Raw genomic sequence first — 26,143 nt, forward strand, 5'->3', positions numbered from 1 at the left:
TGCCTCAAGCTGGGATTTACTCAGATGTGGATCTGCTTGTGGGAAGAAGGGCAAGTGCAGGGGGAGAGGCTGTCTATCCTTGCATCTGGTCCCCAATGCAATCCCTTCCCCTTTCTCCCTGTGCTATTCACTGCCTGCTTGGTAGAGGCTGGAAGGTTAAGGGAAACACCAGGGCCCCAGATAATCACCAGGTAAGTAAGAGAATTTTCCCAGGGCTGCAGGAATGCAGAGTATGCAGAGTTGGGGCATAAGTCTCTCCTGGAGGAGGGGGTACAGAATGAGGGACCTGGCAGTCAGAGCCCATCCAGGTGATTTCACACGAAGTATCTGAACCTTGAGGTGTAGGATGAGGGAAGAGGTGAGGAGGCAGGGGTGTGAGCCAGAAACAGGGGAAGAGGCTGGAAGACACAGGATAAGAGAAGAAAGGAAGAGAGAAGGGGGGCAAGAGAGGGAACAGTGTGGGGAGGCAGAAAAAGGAGACAGACAGGAGGAAATGGTAGGTGTAGAAACTAAAAGGCACACAGAGTGAAACTCAGAGATGTGATGAGAAGAGAGACCCTCCGAGACTGAGGGAGGGACACAGGGAGGGAGAGATCTAGAAGGAAGAGCTGATGGCAGACTCGGCCCTGGAGAATCTCAGACCACAAACTATTTGGAGTCAGAGAGACAGAGAGGCCCACAGACATACAAATCTGCCTGACAGAGATTAAGGTGAAGGAAACAAAATAGGAAGGAAGAAGACAGAATGGGGAGGGATCATGACAAAGAGAGAAGGAGGCAAGTGTGGAGCAGGAGGACGGAGCCAGGTCAGGAAGGAAAACATATTTTCTTTATGATTCTCTTCCATCTCACCTGCTCCCTCCTAAGCTTGGTCCCCTCTCAGGTGCTGCTGCGTGATGGGTGTGCCCAGAGAGCTGACAGGGTGAAGCTGCTGCTATTGCCTCCCTAGCCTCCCTCCCAGTGCCAAGTTGTGATCTCAGAGAGCCCTACATGGATATGAAGACTGCCTTCCCTACCCTCTCCCCAAAAATGTTGCAGTCAAAAGACATTTGAAGTTCAGCCCTAAAGTTCTCAGAATTAATGCAAGCTAGCACGGCCAGTAAAAGGGAGAGTGGGAACCAAGGAGAAAGAGAAACAGAAGCAGCCAAGTAAGAGAGTCTGACAAGCTCTGAGGAAAGTGCTGGGGACGGACTCATTAGGGATCACATGGAGAAGAGGGAGGAGAGGATACGGACCTGGACTATATCTGCATTGAGAGCTAAATAAGCAACATGCAAAGTATAAACAAATAAGATACTAATGACTGTCCATTAATGTGGGGTCAACCATGTAGACACCTTCTGAGCCATCATGATCAATGAGTTTAACCAGCTCTGAACTAAATCCTGCCCCCCTGAATATAATATGAAATCCACAAAAGGAGATACTGAAGCAGAGAATATAGACCTTGAGGCCAGTGTACGTGCTTGAATCTAGGTTTTAAGGGAACAGCGATGAAGCAACCAGTCAAGTGTGTGAAGACCTATAACTTAGCATGGGAAGCTGGACCACATCTTTTCCCCAAGGCTTTCCTGGAGCTCTGCAAAGAGTAGCTCCCTGGCTCCTCTCAGGGCCATGGAGACCGTAAGAACATTAACTCACGCAATCTAAAGGGGAATTGCTCTCCCTGCCCCCTTCCCTGCCAGCCACACTTGAAGGTCCCAGAGGCCAGATGTCTGGTTATAGCTAGAGCCCAAGTGGTCTCTTTAACAGCAGGAAGGAGGGACGGTGGAGAGGGAATTTTCCAGACTAAAGCCTTTCCTTCTCTCATCTTCTAATCTAGTGAACCCAGAGAGGATACTTGGACCCTCTTTCTTCCTCAGTCTCCCATCCTCTCCTCTATCTTTTGAACAAAGTTCCTGGGAAAATCTGTCCATATTCATGCACATTAATGTCAGCTCTGCCACCAGAATCTGTCCTGACCTTCCCTGAGCCACAGGTCCTATCCTGTCTGCCTCAGAAGGGAGCCAATAATGCTGCTGCCATTGAGGGAGAGACTCCAGAAAGGACTATAATCTGGGATCTAGAGTATGAGTATGACAGATTATGAACTCTGATCTGGATACAAATCTGGGCTCCCTGGGTTCAGGTGTCAGCTTCTCCATTCCCCTGCCTCCGTGTATGTTCCAGTCTTTCTTCCTTTCCTTCTTCCAAGCGGTGTTTTTTTTTTTTCCCCCCACCGCACTTCCCTGTACCCACGGTATGAAATCCTTTGCCAGATCTAAAACCTACTTACTCATTTCAGGTGCCAGCCCTAATGCAGATGTTAGATGTACCTCCTGCTTCAGGGAGAGCAAGTGGCCCAGCTTGGACAAGAACTTGGCTGTTTGACTTCAAGGGCTCTATATGTACCCCTACCCCAAACTGCCTGTCCATCTTTGAGGATCAGGAGTGTGTCTTATGTGCACCCTGAGCAGCTAGAAGAAAGTATAGGTCTTCCTTCTGCAACAAGGATCTCAAAACAAAGTAGTGAAAGTACTCTAGACACAATTCTGGACTATGGAGCAGAGAGGTAGGGCTCCTCTTGAAGCTTTTACCCTTTTCCAGCATACCACTTGCAGAGAAGTTGGTCCCAATGGGGTGGGGGAAGGCTGAAGAGAGGTGAGGGCTACAACTTCAATTAGAGGAACTTATTACAACCTATGTAAGCCCTTCGCAACAGTCTGAGGTGTCCCTCAGCATGACCAAGGACGCCAGGGTCTTTGTCAGAAGGCAAACCATTACCCTTGAGCTACCAACTAAAATGTGTTCTCCCAACAGGAAACAAGGTCAGGAAAGGATTTGTGGGTGTAAAGCTCCAGGTTCCAGTCTCAGATTCTTCTTATCCACTCCCAAGCCTATCCTTCCTTCTTCCTTTCCTTTCCTTTCCTTTCCTTTCCTTTCCTTTCCTTTCCTTTCCTGTCCTTTCTTTCCTTTCTTTTCTTTTCTTTTCTTTTCTTTTCTTTTCTTTTCTTTTCCTTTCTTTTTTCTTTACTTTTCTCTTTTCTTTTCTCTCTCTCTCTCTCTCCTTCTTTATCTCTTTCCAAGACTTTCCTAATGCAACCACTGGTATGAAAGAGACAGAAACTAATGCTACTAACCTGTACCAAGAGGAGTGGGGCAGGGAAGTAGACAAAGGAAGACCCTGCTAATGAAAGAAGTGCCTGAGGCTGCTGGGATACTGGGAGACTGCCTGCTTCTTACAACCTTGGCTGTCTTCAGCCTTGGAGAAGGGATCCAGGAATGACTGCAAGGGGTATAGGGGGTTTCTTTTAAAGTCACTCAGGGGATATCTTCGTCCCCCTTCCCAAAAGCCCAAAAGCCTTGACCAGCTCCTCTAAGGAGTACAGAACCCAGAACACACTGAGACTGACGTGGGAGGTGAAAGGGAGTCTGTAACAGCAATTTGCCTCTCTCTTTGCATACATCTGTATCCATCTCTTCCCCAGTTTCTCACATCCTGGGCATTATTTCGGAGGCCTCCAGCCTAATCTGTCTCCAAGTATCTAGCAAGATCAAAGCTCTTAACCCCTGTTTTGTTTGCCAACTCCTTGCCTGGAGAAGAGAGGGCAGGGTCCATCCTGAGGCAAGGGGAGGGTCCTGACTTCCCCATGGCCCAAGGCAGGGGAGAGGTTGGGAAGCTGGTACAAAGAAGGAGACAATCCTAAGGCTGGGTTGACAAACACACCACTGGTGGCAAGGTCTTCTTCTCGTTTTGTTACTGGTTTTATTATTAGTGTCCTTCAAGTAGGAAATTAATTAACTCATAATCATAGTATGATAAATACATGACCATGACCATAAAGACCTTTACTAATCTCCATATTTAATGAAAAATCCTTGTTATTCTTTATCACTAGACCCAGTTTATTTCCTTCAGGTATTTATCATACTCTGTAATCATTTGAACATTTGTTTTCCTGCTTATTGCTTATTTCCCACTAGGAAAAGCCCTATATTTAAATAAGAGGAAGAATGAATGATGAATAAATATATAATATGGGAATAATTAGACTGGCGCGATAAAAATTTACTTATAATACGATCTATTCCTGAAAGTATCATGTCCAGACCTACATTAACAATAATATTCTTAATCAATATTCATAATGCTCCTACTTCTACTTCTCTACCCATGGCCTCTTTCCGGACAACTGTATGCCATACATGAAAGCTATTTAACAATTCTTTAGCTTTATGTTAAGCACTGTGGAGAGAATATAAAAATATACAGGGCACAGTCTTTCTACTCCAGAGCTTATAGTTGAATGAGGGAGAAAGGGAAGACACAATAATTACAACTGAAGATAGTGTGCAGAGAGACAGCTATGGTAAGACTGACAGAAAGGAGTAGAGGAGGTCAAAGGAAATAAATTGCTTCTGACACAGATTATCCCGGAAATTATGGGCAGGAGGTAACATTTAAATTGGACCGTGATGACTGTGTAGGATTTCAGTAGTCGGAGATAGGGAGAATGGAATTCCAAAAAAAAAAGACATAGCTATAGGCAAGTTTTTGTTTTTGTTTTTGTTTTTGTTTTTTCACTTTGGACATCATTTGATACTGAACATCTGTTATTCATGAGAGAGTGAAATGCAAAGACCCGTGAAATTCGAGGTAAGACTGAAGAAACTGGAGGTTTTGAGTACAGAAGCTGTTTGCTAGGACCTGGGTTCCTTGTCAGGTTCCATTTATCTCCACTGCTCCTGAACCCGGACTTGGAAAGGGTGTAGGGTTCAAATGGGACAAAGTACCCATTATGCCTACATCTATATGTCTTTCATTCCCTCCCTTCCCCCCACTGTGTTCTTTATTAACAATGAGATAATTTCTCAATCTCATTACTGAGAAGAACACAAAGCACAGAAAAGTATAAACTACACAAATTAAGTCAGATAATTTGCATACCTGGGGAAGGGGAGAAACCCCTCCTCTTCCATCTCCATAGTCAATTTTCATCCATTTTATGATACTATATGTCAATAAATATCTATATTTCCTCCTCCTTGGATGAGAGATGCTGTTAAGTGTTATATGTAAAGTAAAGTTTGTCATAAAATCCCTCATAAAAAAGTGTCTCAAGTACTGGCATTGGAAGGTGGGGGTGGGGGTGCCTTTGCTGCATCTGCCTTCACACCACGGGAAGGTCATCCTGCCTCCTGCTTCTAGGAAGTTTGCTGCAGGTTTTCTAAAGAAGTAAACAGAGACACTTGGCTCCTCTTACCGTCCTTGCTTCTGTTGAAGCCCATTGCTTTCTATGAAGTTAGTTCCACAAATGATGAGTTTCTCACAATCTCAAATCTAGATTCATTAATTAGTAAAATTTTTAATTCTCCTCTTTCTGGAATGGCTCAAATAGAAGAGTCCCACTTGGAAGCAAAGAAATAAATAAAATGGCTTCTCTTAGTACCTTCCATGAGAGGGTTGTAGAGAGGGGTGGTGGTTACGTGGGTAGTGTACATACATGGACAGCTGTGTTAGGCTAGAATGAAAAAGAAAGTAGGGGATTGTATTGTGAATACTGTTCTTTTTCTGTGGAAACCTCTTCGGATTATGCCAGATTTACAGGAGCACCAAAGCACCCAATATCTTAGTCGTAAGCTTCCCAGAAAGCTTATTGAAGTTCCCTTGAAAGGTGATAAAAATAAATATCAGGATTTGGTACAAACACGACAACTAAGGCCAGGGAAGGAAGGTAGCCAGTTCCTTATTGCTGGTTAAACTCTGAGGATTTGTTTACACACACACACACACACACACACACACACACACACACCATGCTCCAAAAGTTTAACAAATATGCTCATGTTTATAGACCTACTGAGATAAATATACCCCACACCTTGCTGCATATTTCCACTCAAATTCAAACACATATGTCCATACAGAAGACACACATATGACTTTCACGAGGTGATTTATGAATGTAACATACCCAGACTCTCCCCCTTTCCAAACTCCTGGCTACAGCCTGGGGCAGGGTGAAGGTAAATGAAACAATGTATGAGAATAAGCTTGCATGTGTCACTAAGTGTGTCTCTCTGACTATGCACCACAAAACAAATAGAATATTTTTTAATTCACTATTTCGAATTATCCACTGTCTTTTAATTACCTGTATGCTATCATGTTTCAGTGATCATTGGTCCCTTACTGAGCTGTTACTCCATAGAGGGTATATCTCAGGGGTTAGCAGCATGAATTTTGTTCAAACTTGGTACAAATCCTAGCTTCACTACTCATGTTGCACAAATTAATTAATCCTCTTGGAGCCTTAGTTTCAATTTTTGTAAAATGAGCATAACCATACTCACCTCACAGAACTTGTGCATTAAACAAGTATTATGGAAAGTGTTTGGAAAAAACTATAGGACATAATACTCAGGAAATGGTAGTTATTGTTTTCATCATCATTTTGTGGGCATTGGAGATATAAAGAAGTAATATATAAAAGAGATGTTTTTTTTCCCTTACGAGGTTTTAAAATTTTATCAATGACACAAGATAAATACATGGAGAGAGGAAGGACACAGAAACCTATAATTACTATTTGACTCATTACATGCAACTCATTCTAAATCTAAGCCATGTTTTAAAATTTCTAGTAGAGGAGGGAGCCAAGATGGCGGAACAGCATGGAAGTTTTTTGTGTGTCTTGCATCCATGAAATACAGCCAAACCAACACTAAACCATCCTGCACACCTAGAAAACTGACTGGAGGATTAATACATCAATCTGCACAACCTGAACCACAGAATTCAGCAGGTATGTGGTGCAGAGAGGTGAACTTGGGGAGCGAGAAGCCGCAGCAGGTAGGGAGGTGATTTTTCAGGCAGAGGGAGGACAGAGATGGGGGGGGCAGAATATGGGAAAAGCATCCCTACTCCAAAGCATCTGGAGAGAAAGTGGAAAATTAGAAACAGCCGCAGGGACTAAACTAAAAAGGGAGAAAAGAGAAAGGAGAGGGTTTAAATTCTATTAACACTGTAAACAAGTGGAGGGCAAAGCCTGCAACTCTGTAGCTCCATACCTGATGGTGTTCTGGTGGGAAGGGCAAATCCCCAGAAGCAGAGTGGGGTCTGGGAGGTTCTTGGGCCACACGGGGAAAGGCGGTTCCACTGCTGGAAGTACATTTGGTAGAGACTGTTGAAGCCACCTGGTCCCAGCAGACCCCAGAGAACGACCACATTTGCTGGTGCTGGAACAAGGTCATTAAGGGTGAAGCCTGGTGCCAGATGTGTGTTGTGATTTTTCCATAATCCCTGAAAAGCTGCTGCTACAATATCTCACAAACTTTTTCTGGGGCAGGCTGGCATCCGGCAGCAGTCTCGGAGCACCAGCAGCAGCAGGGTCCAGCAAGCGTTCCTGGGTGCAGCTGACATTTGGCCATTGCTCAGTGAGACCCTCCCATAGAGGGGCAGCATGAGTCAAAGCAACAATCCTTCAGAAGTAAGGGGACAGGGAAAACAGCTGCATCTGAGACAAAACTCAGGAGAGAGGTGCTGCCTGAGGCCTGGTCACAGACAGTGAAAACGCGGGCAATGGACAAAAGCTGAAGACAGACGACGGGTGTACGATTGCTAATCTGGGAGAACAGAGTCCCAATACTAGAGACTGGGTAGCTGGGTGATTCCATTTTCACCACTCCTGCGCATGTGCATACACACCTAAGAGCACCACAACACTCCACCCAGTAGGCTCACTGCCTGCTTAGTTTATGAACTATAAAGCAATTCATAGTCTGACTTCTAGGGGAAAATGAAGCAATTTCAGTCCTATTTCAATCTGTTAGCAGGTCCATCCATTCAATTTTCTTTATTTTCCCCTCTTTTTCACCTCTTTTCTTTTTCTTGAATACAGAAAGAGAAAACATTCATTTTTATTTTCAATTTTCATTAAAAATATTTTTCTTTAATTTTTTTACTATATTTTTTGCTTTTGTGTAAATTTTTTCAAATTCTACTTTACATCCCTGATTTTATTTCAGTCTACTTCAGTGTCTTCACTTTTTCAAATTTTCAATTTCCTTTTTTTCTTTTTCTTTTTTCTCTTTTTCATTTATTTTCTTTTTCTTGAATGCAGAAAGAGAAAAACTTCACTTTTACTTTCAATTTTTAGTAAAAATATTTTTCTTTAATTTCCTTACTATATTTTTTACCTTTATATAAATGTTTTCAAATTCTATTTTACTTCCATAATTTAATTTTAGTCTGCTACAGTGTAATCACTTTTTCCAATTTGTAAACAATTTCCTTTTTCTTTCTCTTTTTTCTCTTTTTCAGCTCTTTTCTCTTTCTTGAATACAGAAAGAGAAAAATTTTATTTTTATTTTCAATTTTTATTAAAAATATTTTTCTTTAATTTTTTTGTGCTATATACTTTACTTTTGAGTAAATTTTTTAAAATTCTATTTTACTCCCATCATCTAATTTTAGTCTACTTCAGTGTGTTCATTTTTTCAAATTCTCAAACAATTTCCTTCTTTTTCCACTTTTTTTCTCTAATCTGTCAAACGACTTTCAAAACCCAGACCAAAACACACCTAGGATCTACCATCATTTATTTGATTTGTGTGTGTGTGTGTGTGTGTGTGTGTGTGTTTAATTTTTAATTTTAATATTTTTTAATTTTAATTTTTATACCTCATTAATTCCTTGTCCCCCTTCAAAATGACAAAACGAATGAATTCACCCCAAAAGAAAGAGCACAAAGAAACAACAGCTAGGGATTTAACCAACACAGATACAAGCAAGATGTTTGAATCAGAATTTAGAATCACGATAATAAGAATACCAGCTGGAGTCGAAAATAGATTAGAATCCCTTTCTGCAGAGATAAAAGAAGTAAAAACTAGTCAGAATGAAATAAAAAATGCTATAACTGAGCTGAAATCACGGATGGATGCTGCAGCAGCAAGGATGGATGAATGAGAACAGAGAATCAATGATATAGAGGACAAACTTATAGAGAAAAATGAAGCAGAAAAAAAGAGGGAGATTAAGGCAAAAGAGCATGATTTAAGAATTAGAGAAATCAATGACTCATTAAAAAGGAACAACATCAGAATCATAGGGGACCCAGAGGAGGAAGAGAAAGAAATAGGGGTAGAAGGGTTATGAGAGCAAATCATAGCAGAAAACTTTCCTAACCTGGGGAAAGACAAGGACATCAAAATCCAGGAAACACATAGGACTCCCATTAGATTCAACAAAACCTGACCATCAACAAGGCCTATCATAGCCAAATTCACAAAATACTCAGGCAAGGAGAGAATCATGAAATCATCAAGGGAAAAAAAAGTCCCTAACGTACAAGGGAAGACAGATCAGGTTAGCAGCAGACCTATCCACAGAAACTTGGCAGGCCAGAAAGAAGTGGCAGGATATGTTTAATGTGCTGAATCAGCAAAATATGCAGCCAAGAATTCTTTATCCAGCAAGGCTGTCATTCAAAGTAGAAGGAGAGATAAAAAGTTTCCCAGACAAACAAAAATTAAAGGAGTTTGTGACCACTAAACCAGCCCTGCAAGAAATTTAAAGGGGGACTCTCTGAGGGGAGAAAAGATGAAAAAAAAAAAAAAAAAAGACCAAAAGCAACAAAGACTAGAAAGGACCAGAGAACACCACCAGAAACTCCAACTCTACAAGAAACATAATGACAATAAATTCATATCTTTCAATCCTCACTCTAAACATCAATGGACTCAATGTTCCAATCAAAAGACATAGGGTAACAGAATGGATAAGAAAGCAAGATCCATCTATATGCTGTTTACAAGAGACCCACTTTAGAGCTAAAGACACCTTCAGATTGAACGTAAGGGGATGGAGAACCATCTGTCATGCCAATGGCCAACAAAAGAAAGCCAGAGTAGCCATACTTATATCAGACAATCTAGACTTTAAAATAAAGACTGTATCAAGAGATGCAGAAGGGCATTATATCATAATCAAGGGGTCTATCCACCAAGAAGACCTAACAATTGTAAACATTTATGCGCCAAATGTGATAGCACCCAAACATATAAATCAACCAATCATACACATAAAGAAACTCATCAATAGTAATACCGTAATAGTAGGAGACTTCAACACTCCACTCACAGCAATGGACAGATCATCTAATCAAAAAGCAACAAGGAAACAATGGCTTTGAATGACACACTGGACCAGATGGACTTAAGAGATATATTCAGAACACTTCATCCTAAAGCAGCAGAATATACATTCTTCTCCAGTGCACATGGAACGTTGTCCAGAATAGACCATATACTGGGACACAAATCAGCCCTAAGTAAGTACAAAAAGATCAGGTCATACTGTGCATATTTTCAGACCACAATGCTATGAAACTCAAAATCAACCACAAGAAAAAATTTGGAAAGGTAACAAATAGTTGGAGACTGAAGAACATCCTACTAAAGAGTCAATGGGCTAACCAAGAAATTGAAGAGGAAATTAAAAGTTATATGGAAGTCAGAGGATTCTCAGAAGATGGCGATGTAGGAGGACACTGGGCTAACCTCGTCCCGCTGATTGCAAAGATTCCACCCACATCTGCCTAAATAACCCAGAAAACCACCAGAAGACTAGCAGAATCAACTCTCCAGAGCCAAGCATAGACAAGAGGCCCACGGAAGAGGGTAGGAAGGGCAGAGAGGTGGTGCATGCTACATGGACTGGCGGGAGGGAGCCAGGGTAGTGGAAGGGCAGCCCGCCTGGCAAGGCAGAGCCCCTGAAGTCTGGCTTGCAAAAGTGGAGGCTCTGGACTGCTTGAGTTCTGACAGCTAGCGGGATTTAACATCTGGAATGTTAAAAGTCAACAGCTCTGCTCTCGGAGACTGGGGAGGATGAGAGGGCACCAGGAGGGAGAGATGCTGAGTTCCAGAAGACAGAGCTCAGCTCAGTGGGAACAAAGGTGCTAGTAAGCACCATATCCCTCTCCAATCCCCCAGCTGAAATCCTAAAGGAAAGCAGTTCCATCACCGAACTTGTTTGCACCCTGAAAACACTCAATGCTGTGCTTCTGTGGATCCATCCCTCCAAGGGGTCTGCCTTCCTCCCAGTGCTGCAGGGCCCCTCCTGCAGGGGACCACCTATGGCAAAGTGAGCTAAGCCTACCTCTTCCACCCCTGTGCACCTTGCAGATCCACCCTGGTTAATATGCCAGATCCCAGTGAAGCAGCACCACAAGCCTGGCAGTGTGCAAGTAGCCCAGACAGGGGCTACACCACTCCACAGTGAGTCCTGCCCCTGGGAGAGAAGATAAGATACATACCAGTCTGACTGTGGCCCCAGAGGTGGGCTGGGGACAGACATCCAGTGTGACTGTGTCCCTGCCCACCAACACAAGTTACTTGAGACAGCACAAGGGAAGTGCCTTGCAGTTTGGAGCCACTGCAGGGACTACCCAAAATGACAAAACAGAAGAAATCTCAAAAGAAACTCCAGGAAGTAGTGACAGCTAAGGAATTGATCAAAAACGATTTAAGCAATATAATGGAATAAGAATTTAGAATAATAGTCATAAAATTAATCACTGGGCTTGAAAAAATCATAGAGGACAGCAGAGAATCTATTGCTACAGAGATCAAGGGACTAAGAAATAGTCATGAGGAGCTAAAAATGCTATAAATGAAGTACAAAATAAAATGGAGGTGGCCATAGCACGGACTGAAGAGGCAGAGGAGAGAATAGTGAATTAGAAGATAAAATTATGGAAAAAAAGGAAGCTGAGGAAAAGAGAGATAAAAAAAATCCAGGAGTATGAGGGGAGAATTAGAGAATTAAGTGATGCAATCAAATGGAAAATATCCATATCATACGAATTCAAGAAAAAGAAGAGAGAGAGAAAGGGGCTGAAGGTGTACTTGAACAAATCATAGCTGAGAACTTCCCTGATCTGGGGAAGGAAAAAGGCATTGAAACCCAAGAAACACAGGGAACTCCCTTCAGACGTAACTTGTATCAATCTTCTGCATGACATATCATAGTGAAACTGGCAAAATACAAGGATAAAGAGAAAATTCTGAAAGCAGCTAGGGATAAACAGGCTCTAACTTACAAAGGAAGACCCATAAGACTAGTGGCAGACCTATCTACTGAAACTTGGCAGGCCAGAAAGGAATGGCAGGAAATCTTCAATGGGATGAACAGAAAAAATATGCAGCTGAAAATTCTTTATCCAGCAAGTCTGTCATTCAGAATAGAAGGAGAGAGAAAGGTTTTCCCAAACAAACAAAAACTGAAGGCGTTCATCGCCACTAAACCAGCCCTACAAGAGATCCTAAGGGGGATTCTGTGAGTGAAATGTTGCAAGGACCACAAAGTACCAGAGATATCACTACAAGCATGAAACCTACAGACATCACAATGGCTCTAAACCCATATCTTTCAATCATAGTACCGAATGTAAATGGACTAAATGCTCCAACCAAAAAACATAGGGTATCAGAATCGATAAAAAAGCAAGACCCATCTATTTGCTGTCTACAAGAGACTCATTTTAGACCTGAGAACACCTTCAGATTGAAAGCAAGGGGATGGGGGCACCTGGGTGGCTTGGTCGGTTAAGCATCTGACTATTCTATTCTATTCTATTCTATCCGATAGATAGAAATATCTATCATGCTACTGGAAGTCAAAATAAAGCTGGAGTAGCCATACTTATATCAAACAAACTAGACTTTAAATTAAAGGCTGTAACAAGAGATGAAAAAGGGTATTATATAGTAATTACAGGGTCTATCCATCAGGAAGAGCTAACAATTATAAATGTGTATGCGCCGAATATGGGAGCCCCCAAATATATAAAACAATCACAAACATAAGCAACCTTATTGATAAGAATGTGGTAATTGCAGGGGACTTTAATACCCCACTTACAATAATGGATAGATCATCTAGATACAGGATAAATAAAGAAACAAGAGTCCTGAACGATACATTGGATCAGATGGACTTGACAGATATATTTAGAACTCTGCATCCCAAAGCAACAGAATCTACTTTCTTCTCAAGTGCACATGGAATATTCTCCAAGGTAGATCACATACTGGGTCACAAAACAGCCCTTAATAAGTATAAGAGAATTAAGATCATACCATGCACACTTTCAGACCACAATGCTATGAAACTTGAAATCAACCACAGGAAAAAGTCTGGAAAATCTCCAAAAGCATGGAGGTTAAAGAACAACCTACTAAAGAATGAATGGGTCAACCAGGCAATTAGAGAAGAAATTAAAAAATATATAAACAAATTAAAATGCAAATACAATAATCCAAAAGCTTTAGGATGCAGCGAAGGCAGTCCTGAGAGGAAAATACATTGCAATCCAGGCCTAGCTCAAGAAATAAGAAAAATCCCAAATACAAAATCTAACAGCACACCTAAAGGAAATAGAAGTAGAACAGCAAAGACACACCAAACCCAGCAGCAGAAGAGAAACAATAAAAATCAGAGCAGAAATAAACAATATAGAATCTAAAGAAACTGTAGAGCAGATCAAGGAAACCAAGAGTTGGTTTTCTGAAAAAATAAATAAAATTCAAAAAATAAACAAAATTTGAAAAAATAAACAAAACCTCTAGCCAGCCTTCTCAAAAACAAAAGGGAGGGGACACAAATGGATAAAATCATGAATGAAAATGGAATTATTATAACGAATCCCTCAGAAATACAAGCAGTTATCAGGAAATACTATGAAAAACTATATGTCAACAAACTGAACAACCTGGAAGAAATGGACAAATTCCTAAGCACCCACACAATTTCAAAACTCAAACACGAAGAAACAGAGTTGAACAAACCCATAACCAGTGAAGAAATTCAATCAGTTATCAAAAAACTCCTAACAAATAAGAGTCCAGGACCAGATGGCTTCCCTGCGGAATTCCACCAGACATTTAAAGTGGAGATAATACCTATCTTCTCAAGCTGTTACCAAAAATAGAAACGGAAGGAAAACTTCCAGACTCATTCTATGAAGCCAGCATTACTTTGATTCCCAAACCAGAGACCCAGCAAAAAAAAAAAAAAAAAAAAAAAAAAAAAAAAAAAAAACCATGAGAGAGAGAGAGAGAGAGAGAGAGAGAGAGAGAACTACAGGCCAATATCCCTTAAAAATATGGATGCAATCTTAAAAACTGATAACAAACTGAGGGTTGATGGGGTTGGGAGGGAGGGGAGGGTGGGTGATGGGTATTGAGGAGGGCTCCTGTTGGGATGAGCACTGGGTGTTGTATGGAAACCAATTTGACAATAAATTTCATATATTGAAAAAAAATATGGATGCAAAAATTCTCAACAAGATACTAGCAAATCGAATTCGACAGCATATAAAAAGAATTATTAACCATGACCAAGTGGGATTCATTCCTGGGCTGCCGAGCTGGTTCAACATTTGCAAATCAATCAATGTGATACATCACATTAATAAAAGAAAAGAAAAGCACCACATGGTCCTGTCAGTCGATGCAGAAAAAGCATAAAAGCCATTTATGAAAAGCCCACAGCAAATATCATCCTCAATGGGGAAAAATTGAGAGGCTTCCCCCTGAGATCAGGAACATGACAGGGGGTCTAATCTCAACACTGTTGTTTAACATAGTATTGGAAGTGCTAGCATCAGCAATCAGACAATAGAAGGAAATCAAAGGCATCAAAATTGGCAAAGGTGAAGTCAAACTTTCACTTTTTGCAGATGACATGATATTATACATGGAAAACCTGATAGACTCCACCAAAAGTCTGCTAGAACTGATACATGAATTCAGCAAAGTCGCAGGATACAAAAATGAATGTACGAAAATCAGTTGCATTCTTATACACTAAAAATGAAACAACAGAAAGACAAATAAAGAAACCGATACCATTCACAATTGCACCAAGAACCATAAAATACCTAGGAATAAACCTAACAAAAGATGTAAAAGATCTATGCTGAAAACTATACAAAGCTTATGAAGGAAATGGAAGAAGATATCAAGAAACGAAAAACATTCCATGCTCATGGGATGGAAGAATAAATATTGTTAAAATGTCAATACTACCCAAAGCTATCTACACAGTCAATGAAATCCAAATCAAAATTGCACCAGTATTCTTTTCGAAGCTAGGACAAACAATCCTAAAATTTGTATGGAACCACAAAAACCCCGAATAGCCAAAGTAATATTGAAGAAGAAGACCAAAGCGGAGGCATCACAATCCCAGACTTTAGCCTCTACTACAAAGCTGTAATCATCAAGACGGGATGGTATTGGCACAAAAACAGCCACAAAGACCAATGGAATAGAATAGTTACACCAGAATTGAACCCACAAATATATGGCCAACTAATCTTTGACAAAGCAGGGAAGAATATCCAATGGAAAAAAGACAGTCTCTGTAACAAATGGTGCTGGGAGAACGGGACAGCAACATGCAGAAGATTGAAACTAGACCACTTTCTTACACCACTTACAAAAATAAACTCAAAATGGATAAAGGACCTGAATGTGAGAAAGGAAACCATCAAAACCCTAGAGGAGAAAGCAGGAAAAAACCTTTCGGACCTCAGCCGCAGCAATTTCTTACTTGACACATCCCCAGAGGCAAGGGAATTAAAAACAAAAATGAACTATTGGGACCTCATGAAAACAAAAACTTATGCACTGCAAAGGAAACAATCAACAAGACTAAAAGGCAACCGACAGAATGGGAAAAGATATTTGCAAATGACATATGAGACAAAGGGCTAGTATCCAAAATCTATAAAGAACTCACCAAACTCCACACCCAAAAAACAAATAATCCAGTGAAGAAATGGGCAGAAAACATGAATAGACACTTCTCTAAAGAAGACATCCAGATGACCAACAGGCACATGAAAAGATGCTCAATGTCACTCCTTATCAGGGAAATACAAATCAAAACCACACTGAGATACCACCTCACACCAGTCAGAGTGGCTAAAATGAACAAATCTGGAGACTAAAGATGCTGGCAAGGATGTGGAGAAATGGGAATCCTCTTGCACTGTTGATGGGAATGCAAACTGGTGTAGCCACTCTGGAAAACAGTATGGAGGTTCCTCAAAAAATTAAAAATAGGTCTACCCTATGACTATAGCAATAGCACTGCTAGGAATTTACCCAAGGGATACAGGAGTACTGATGCATAGGGGCACTTGTACCCCAATGTTTATAACAGCACTTTCAACAATAGCCAAATTATGGAAAGAGCCCAAATGTCCATCAACTGATGAATGGATAAAGAAATTGTGGTTATATACACAATGGAATACTACTTGGCAATGAGAAAGAATGAAATATGGCCTTTTGTAGCAACGTGGATGGAACTGGAGAGTGTTATGCTAAGTGAAATAAGTCATACAGACAAAGACATATACCATATGTTTTCACTCTTATGTGGATCCTGAGAAAGTTAACAGAAGACCATGGGGGAGGGGAAGGAAGAAAAAGGGAAGGGACACAGCCAAAGCATAAGAGACTCTTAAAAACTGAGAACAAACTGAGGGTTGATGGGGGGTGGGAGGGAGGGGGTGGGTGGGTGATGGGCATTGAGGAGGGCTCCTGTTGGGATGAGCACTGGGTGTTGTATGGAAACCAATTTGACGATAAATTTTATATTAAAAGAAAGTATGTGGAAGTCAATGAAAATGATAACACCACAACCCCAAACCTCTGGGACACAGCAAAGGCGGTCATAAATAAGAGGAAAGTATATAACAATCCAGGCCTTCCTAAAGAAGGAAGAAAGATCTCAGACACACAACCTAACCTTATGCCTTAAAGAGCTGAAAAAGAACAGGAAATAAAACTGAAAACCAGCAGAAGATAGGAAATAATAAAGATTAGAGCAGAAGTTAATGCTATTGAAACAAACAAACAAACAAACAAAACAGTAGAACAGATCAATGAAATCAGAAGCTAGTTCTTTGAAAGAACTAACAAAATTGATAAACCATTAGCCAGCTTGATCAAAAAGAAAAAGGAAAAGACCGCCCCCCCCCCAAAAAAAAAAAAAAAAAAACAAGAATGAAAGAGGAGAGATCATAACCAAGACAGCAGAAATAAAAACAAAAATAAGAGAATATTATGAGCAACTACATGCCGATAAAATGGGCAATCTGGAAGAAATGGATAAATTCCTAGAAACATATACACTACCAAAACTGAAACAGGAAGAAACAGAAAATTTGAACAGACCCATAACCAGTAAGGAAATTGAATTAGTAATCAAAAATCTGCCAAAAAACAAGAGTCCAGGGCCAGATGGCTTTCCAGGGGAATTCTGCCAAACATTTAAGGAAGAGTTAACACCTATTCTCTTGAAACTGTTCCAAAAAATAGAAATTGAAAGAAAACTTCCAAACTCTTTCTATGAAGCCAGCATTACCTTGATTCCAAAACCAGATAGAGACCCCACTAAAAAGAACTATAGACCAATTTCTCTGATGAATATGGATGCAAAAATCCTCGACAAGATATTAGCCAACCGTATCCAACAATATATTAAAAAAATTATTCACCACGACCAAGTGGGATCTATACCTGGGATGTAGGGCTGGTTCAATATCCACAAAACAATCAATATGATTCATCCCATCAATAAAAGAAAGGGAAAGAACCATATTATCTTCTCAATATGTGCAGAGAAAGCATTTGACAAAATACAGCATCCTTTCTTGATAAAAGCCCTCAAGGAAGAGGGATAGAAGGATCAAATCTCAAGATCATACAAGCCATATATGAACAACCCAAAGCTAATATTATCCTTAATGGGGAAAAACTGAGAGCTTTCTTCCTAAGGTCAGGAACAAGACAAGGATGTCCATTCTTGCCACTGTTATTCAAAATAGTATTGGAAGTCCTAGCCTCTTCAATCAGAAAACACAAAGAAATAAAAGGCATCCAAATCAGCCATGAGGAGGTCAACTTTCAGTCTTTGCAGATGACATGATACTCTATATGGAAAACCTAAAAGATTCCACCAAAAAAATGCTAGAATTGTTTCATGAATTCAGCAAAGTTGCAGGATATGATATCAATGCACAGAAATTGGGGGCATTCCTACACAATGAAGCAACAGAAAGAGAAATCAAGGAATCAATTCCATTTACAGTTGCACCAAAACCCATCAAATACCTAGGAATAAATCTAACCAAAGTGTGAAAAATCTATACACTGAAAACTATAGAAAGTTTATGAAAGAAATGGAAGAAGACACACACACACACACACACACACACACACACACACACACACACCCAAAACGGAAAAAAAGATTCCATGCTCCTGGATAGAAAGAGCAAATATTGTTAAAATGTTGATACTACCGAAAGCAATCTATATATTCAAAGCAATCCCTATCAAAGTAACAACAGCATTCTTCACAGAGCTACACCAAATAATTCTACAATTTGTATGGAACCAGAAAAGACCCTGAATAGCCAAAGAAATCTTGAAAAAGCAAACCAAAGCAGGAGGCATCACAATCCCAGACTTCAAGCTATACTACAAAGCTGTAATCATCAAGACAGTATGGTACTGGCACAAGAACAGACACTCAGATCAATGGAACAGAATAGAGAACCCAGAAAGGGACCCACAAACATATGGCCAACTAATCTTTGACAAAGCAGAAAAGAATACCCAATGGAATAAAGGCAGTCTCTTCAGCAAGTGGCGCTGGGAAAACTGGACAGAGACATGCAGAAGAATGAACTTGGACCACTTTCTTACACCACACACAAAAATAAACTCAAAATGGATGAAAGACCTCAATGTAAGACAGGAAGCCATTAAAATCCTCAAGGAGAAAGCAGGCAAAAACCTCTTTGATCTTGCCGCAGCAAATTCTTACTCAATACATCTCTGGAGGCAAGAGAAACAAAAGCAAAAGTGAACTACTGGGATCTCATCAAAATAAAAACCTTCGGCACAGCGAAGGAAACAATCAGCAAAACTAAAAGGCAACTCACAGAATGGGAGAAGATATTTGCAAATGACATATCAGATAAAGGGTTAGTTTCCAAAATCTATAAAGAACTTATCAAACTCAACACCCAAACACCAAATAATCCAGTGAAGAAATGAGCAAAAGAGATGAATAGACACTTCTCCAAGGAAGACATCCAGATGGCCAACCAACACATGAGAAAATGCTCAACATCGCTCATCACCAGGGAAATACAACTCAAAACCACAATGAGATACCACCTCAAACCTGTCAGAATGGCTAACAACTCAGGCAACAACAGATGTTGGTGACTACACGGAGAAAGAGGATCTCTTTTGCATTGTTGGTGGGCATGCAAGCTGGTTCAGCCACTCTGGAAAACAGTATGGAGGTTCCTCCAAAAACTAAAAATAGAACTACCCTATGACCCAGAAATTGCACTACTAGGCATTTATCCATGGGATACAGGTGTGCTGTTTTGAAGGGACACATGCACCCCCATGTTGATAGCAGCACTATCAACAATAGCCAAAGTATGGAAAGAGCCCAAATGTCCATCAATGGATGAATAGCTAAAGAAGATGTGGTATATATATACAATGGAGTATTACTCGGCAATCAAAAAGAATGAAGTCTTGCCATTTGCCACTACATAGATGGAACTGGAGGGTATTTTGCTAAGTGAAATTAGTCATTCAGAGAAAGACAAAAATCATGTGAATTCACTCATATGAGGACTTTAAGAGACAAAACAGATGAACATAAGGGAAGGGAAGCAAAAAGAATATAAAAACAGGGAGCGGGACAAAACAGAAGAGACTCATAAATATGGAGAACAAACTGAGGGTTACTCGAGGGGTTGTGGGAGGGGGGCATGGGCTAAATGGGTAAGGGGAACTAAGGAATCTTACTTCTGAAATCATTGCACTATATACTAATTTGGATGTAAATTTCAAAAATAAAAAAAAATTAGTAGATTTCAATTCTCTAATAAGATTGTGTTTTTCCTTCTGTCACTCATCAACCCAATGCCTCACCACCTTACATCAATCACACATACATCCCAGCCTTTCACTTCTGGAACTGACTGGAGAATTCTAGGGATAATAATGATTTTGAGATTTCATTTTGTACATTTCCCTGTTTCTGGGCAGGAGCCCATCTGAGGCATTGAAAAGACATGTGAGAGAGCCTTGCACATAGCCAGAGAGGCTGCACCCTTTCATCTCCCCTGGTCACCCACTAATTTGAGAAAATTCTTCCTTATGTTCAATCTCAATCTGTTTTCCTTCAGGATTAGCCTCTCTTTATGACCCATTCTGATTGGGGACTAGGTACATAAAACCTCAATAGCTGAAGACAATTCTAAAATGCCCACCTGGTAACATGATTCCATTGCCTATCAGTCCAGGTGTCTGGAATTTTAGGTCTCATATATTTTGTTATTAACCCATTAAAATTTATCAAAATATTCCTTTAAAAGCATTAATTTGGTCCATACAAAAATATAAAACCTTATTCAGTCATCTGTTTTCTAATTAAAGTTTTGAAATATGACAGTATCCTAATTTCCAGGAAAGATAAAGAACTCCTATTCCAATTCCCCAACCTCCATGGTATCCTCAGTTAGTATCATCACATTATCACTCATTTTCTTAATGGCCAGTACAACCCTGAGGTGGAGAATGAGTAATATGTCTTCCCCAGTCCCTTTCAGGTCATCATAAGATGTAGGGGTAACAGAATTCACATTTGTCCTGACCCACCCAATGCTTTCCCCAGGGGGAGCCCCTGAGGACCAGGCAGACTCCAGCATGCACACTTTCCCAAAGTGGTCAGAGTGCCAAACTCTGGCCCAGTGATTGGTGTGGGAGGCCTGGGGTCCGGAGGGCAGCCAGGGCCCACACTTCTCTATCTTTACCAAATTCAATTTCCCCAGCCTAGGCTCCCAATTCCAACGTTTTCAGACCTTTCACAATGCTTATATGAGGCCAGACACCCATCATCAATCACCTAAAGGCCAGTGCTTCTCACACCTGAAAGAGCATACAAATCACTTGGGAGCCTGTTAAGAATGAAAATTCTGGTTCAGTATGTCTGGGTTGGGGCCTGAGATTCTCCATTTCTACAAACCCTGAGGTGACACCCACATTACTGGTCCATGGACCACACTTTGAAGAGCAAGGATATAGATGAGAGTAGCAGGTGTGACAACTGTCTCCAAGGAAGAGTCTATCTGTCCACATCCTTCTCTCTATCCTCCAGATGGCAATGAGAATCATATCTCGTTCCTTCCTGATTCAAGATTCTCACTCCATGGCACAATACACAATACAAACCTGGCTCATAAATTTCCTTCAAATGTGAAAACACACATCCCTCATGACAGTCTCATCTTTTATGACTCTCAAAGGTCCATGCAGCGTAGAATTACATGGACCTTTTCTTTTCCAATTTACTTATCCCTCTTTTATTACCCAAATTGTTCCATAGGCCCACAACAGTCTCATTCTTTCATGAGTCTTAAAGGTCTATGTAGCTTAGAATTACTGTCCCATTTCTTTTCCAATTCACCTGTCCCTCTTTTATTACTCAAACTGTTCCATAGACACCGTTCCCCAAGGAAGTGTCTCTTGACTAACACCTCTTTCTCAGTTGCTACTTATATCTTCCTTTCCAAAGTAATGATGCCTCAATCCCTATCTAGTTACTAATTTCTCCTATTCAAGTCCATCTGTCTCTTCATTTACAGTGTAAATTCTCTCCCCAAAGAATCTTAATGCTCTCACAAGGTTTTTGCACTAGCTTCTCAAAAATGCATCTAAACGAGTTGGTAAGTATGTTAGTAGTCCTGAACACTTCCCTGGGGTCACTTACTCCCTGTAGGGAACATGAGAAATTCTGCAAGTAGGAAAGTAGTTTCCAAGCTATCCCTCCCAGGGCAGGCCCCATACACAAATACAATAGAAAACCGCAGGCCCTTTTATGCCAACCTTAGAACTCTGACTGCTTCAACAAGGATGCCCGTTATGCCCATGCTGCAGCCAGTCTCTTCTTCAGGCATTCCTTGGAATCAGGTAGAGCAGGTCGGGCCTTTTAACAGTTTCACTGTTTCCATCCCCTCCTCACATCGCATGGGAATAAATGGAGCATGACCAGGGCAGGTTCATGCCAGGAATTCTCCTTTCCCAGGGCTGTATTGTACTTGTTGCTTTTTGAATGAACAACACTGCTCTTACTGTTTGGTCTAGAGGAGGGGAGGACCTACTCCTTGCCCTGAGCAAGACTCTACTGTGATGGAACAGACAGGACAATCACCAGAACTCAGGCATACCAGCAGAAAGCCAAAACTACAAGTGCCTGAGTACAGCTCTAGATGCTAGATACGGATCTAGATCTAGCACTGGAGAAAAATGCTGTTTGTTAAGGAAATCTCCAAGAAGATAGTTTTAAAGGAGTAGCACATGCTAGCCTGGAAGGAAGGAGAATTTTCTGTACCAAGAAATGTGTAAGGCTCCATTCAATCTAACATGAATTATTAAATGCTCCTTATGTTCCTGGCCTCCAGCTGGATGCTTAGGGAAGTGATAAGAAACACTCCTTACTAAAGATCTATAATCTCAGAAACAAAATAAAGAAAGTAAAGACACACAATATCTGTGGTATTTTATTTTTTATTTCAGCTTTATTGAGGTTTAATTAACATATAAAATTATAAGATACTTAATGTGTAAATTGGGATAATTTGATATACATATACATTGTGAAATGATTATGAATTTCCCACTGTGAAAGGATTCATGATGGTATATTAATGTAAATGTTTCATTAAATGAAGGTAAGTGTTCAAAGTGTGCCTTTATTTCCCTCACTTCATCTTTACATTTGGAGGGGTTTCAGAGGGAGCTTTGGACCAGCAGCATCAGCATCACCTAGGAACTTGTTAGAAATACAAGTTCTAGGGCCCACCAAGACCTGCGGAATTCCAAACACTGGGAGCCGGGCCCAACAATCTGTGTTTTCACAAGCCCTCCAGGTGAGGTGACACCTGCTAAAGTTTGAGCACTATTGAACAGAGTAATATTCTTGGCCTGTCTCCACGCAGTCTTTCACTGTGACTTTGATCAGTGAGTTAAAGAGGTAGCAGTGTGCATGCTCAGCTCAGTCCCTTTCATTATGTTATTGGTTTTCATTTTTTGTGCAGAACCAACTTGCCCATAGGACACATGCTTCCCAACTTGCTCATACACAAGAAAATCTAATATAAGTGCTCTTCTGTGTTGGGAGGCAGGGGTTGCTCAGCACTACTTATGATGAGGAGTATGTCAGTCTGTGTGAGTGATGCAGGGTTAGCATGCCAATTAGCTTGCAGATCTAAAGCTGATGGTTTAATTATCTGTGTCTATGTCTTGATTATCAATTGGTTCCAAACATAGGAGGGGGAAAAGGGGATTATTTATTGGACCTCTATAGCTCTAACAATGGATTGTAGTGGAATGTGGTCAGGATGTGTGTTCAGATCGCATGCAGTAGAGAGACCTAGTGTAGAGAACAACAGGAAAGAAGAACCAGAGAAAATCCTAGAATTGTTTAAGTAAATGGAACTTTAGAAATGATCAGTTATGACTTCCTGTGTTACAGATAAATAAGCAGAACATTGAAGGAAAGGAGTGGCTTGCTCAAGATCACATTGCTAGTTAGTGGTGGAAATATTACCGACCAGAACGCAGAACACCTGGTTCTCAGCTGTGCACTTTCTGAGCAGTTGGACCAAAGCAGACAATAATAGAGAAGACTTTAGGACCAAGAACGTAGATATGGCTAAGTAGAAAAACCAACCCCAGGGATTTTCAGCATGGGCAGTGGGTTCAAAGCCAAAGTGCTTTGTGGTCAGAGGAAATCTCTGTTTCCAATCCACCCTCACACAGCCAAGGGTCAAGCTACATAGCCTGCTCAGTGTATTCTGAACACTGCTTCATTTTCCTGTGCTCTTCCCAGTGCTGCTCTCTCTGCCTAGAATCTCTATATGTCATATGTCGCCCATATGTAGAAAACCTTACTTGTGCTTGGAGAGAGCCAACTCAAATGACATTCCTCTACAAAGTCTTCTCTGATTTCACCAATCAACTCTCACCATTGTGTCAACCACAAATGATCATCATCCACTTTGAATTCCCAGGACACATTTTTTTGCTATTACTCATGACAATATTTTCTACTTTGTGTTACAGCTATGCTTTACCCCTTATATTAGAATATAAGCTCCTTAAAGGCAGTGATCATATTTCATAATTTTCTTGGTCTTTTTCCAGTTTGTTTTATTTTTTATTGAAGTATAATTAACATAGAGCATTGTTATATTTTTCTCAGATGTACAATATAATGATTCAACAATTCTATACATATCTCCAGCCTCATGAAGATAAATGCGTTCTTAATTCTCTTCATCTATTTCACCTACCCACCACCCATCTCCCCTTTGGCAACCACCAGTTTGTTCCTTGTATTTACAAGTCTGTGATGGTTGGTGCACCTGGGTAGCTCAGTAGGTTGAGCGTCCAACTCTTGATTTAGGCTCAGGCCATGATCCCAGCATTGTGGGATCAAGCCCTGTGTTGGGCTCCGTGCTGAGTGTGGAGCCTGCTTGAGATTCTCTCTCCCTCTCTCTTCCCCTCTCCCACTCATGTTCTTTCTGTCTTTCTCTCTCTTTCTCTCAAAAACAAATTAACATTAAAAGAAAATATTCTCTCTCTTCCTCACCAGCACTTGCACTTTCTCTCTCTCAAAAATAAAAAATAAAACAGAACCTGTGGTGTTTTTTTCATTTGTCTCTTTCTATGTATGTTTGTTTGTTCTATTTCTTAAGTACACATATGAGTGAAATAATTTGATATTTGTGTTTCTGTAACTTATTCCACTTAATATTATAACAACAAGGTCCATCCATGTTACAAATGGCAAGATTTCATTCTTTTTTATTGTTGATTATATTCCACACACACACACGCACGCACACACACATACCCACACCACATCTTCTTCATCATTCATCATCAGTGGACACTTGGGTTGCTTCCATATCCTGGCTATTTTAAATAATGCTACAATAAAGATAGGAGTGCATATATCTTTTTGAATTCATGTAAATAAAAACTTTTGTACAGCAAAGGAAACCATCAACCAAACAAAAAGGCGAACAACCTAATGGGGGAAGATACTGCAAATGATATACCTAATAAGGGGTTAATGGACAAAATAAACACCTTGTATAACTCAACACCAAAAAAAGTATAAACCACTACAAAATGGGCAGTGGACCTGTATAAATGTTTCTCCAAAGGAGACATACCAGATGGGCAACAGACACATGAAAAGATGCTCAGCATCACTAATCACCAGGGAAATGTAAATTAGACCTATAATGAGGTATCACTTTACATCTATCATAATGGCTAAAATAAAAAAGACAAGAAATCACAAGTACTGGTGAGAATGTAGAGAAAAAGGAACTCTTATGCTTAGTGGGTGGGAATGTAAATTGGTGCACCCACTATGGAAATTACTATAGAGGTTCCTCAAGAAGTTAAAAATAGAACTATCATATGATCCAGTATTTCCACTATTGGGTATTAACAGAAAGAAAACAAATTTTTTCTAGCTCCTTTTTATTTATTTATTATTATTATTTTTTCATATGAAACTTATTGTCAAATTGGTTTCCATACAACACCCAGTGCTCACCCCAACAGGTGCCCTCCTCAATATCCATCACCCACCATCCCCTCCCTCCCACCCCCCATCAACCCTCAGATTGTTTTCAGTTTTTAAGAGTCTTTTATGGTTTAGCTCCCTCCCTCTCTAACTTTTTTTCCCTTCCCCTCTCCCATGGTCTTCTGTTAAGTTTCTTAGGATCCACATAAGAGTGAAAACATATGGTAACTGCTCCTTTTTAAAATGTGTTTTAGTTTTTATTTTGAGAGAGAGAGAGAGAACACAAGCAGGGGAGGGGCAGAGAGAGAGGGAGAGAAAGAGAATCCTAAGCAGACTCTGTGCTGTCAGTGAAGAACCTAACGTGGGACTTGAACCATGAGATCATGACCTGAGTTTATATCAAGAGTCAGACACTCAACTGCCTGAGCAACCCGGGCACCAATTTTC

At 40.4% G+C, this 26,143-nt stretch overlaps 1 protein-coding gene across 1 annotated transcript in view; it reads right to left on the reverse strand.

Moving 5' to 3' along the window:
• The window catches only part of LOC122224325, a 130,121-nt gene that overhangs the window by 102,625 nt on the left and 1,353 nt on the right, over nucleotides 1-26,143 (reverse strand). Inside the window, 1 exon segment of the mRNA XM_042945992.1 lies at nucleotides 5,244-5,388. Within this exon segment, the coding sequence (XP_042801926.1) occupies nucleotides 5,244-5,268 (25 nt within the window). The 5' untranslated portion in view covers nucleotides 5,269-5,388.

The sequence above is a fragment of the Panthera leo genome, chromosome B4 (assembly GCF_018350215.1).
Source record: "Panthera leo isolate Ple1 chromosome B4, P.leo_Ple1_pat1.1, whole genome shotgun sequence".
Classification (NCBI taxonomy): Eukaryota; Metazoa; Chordata; class Mammalia; order Carnivora; family Felidae; genus Panthera; species Panthera leo.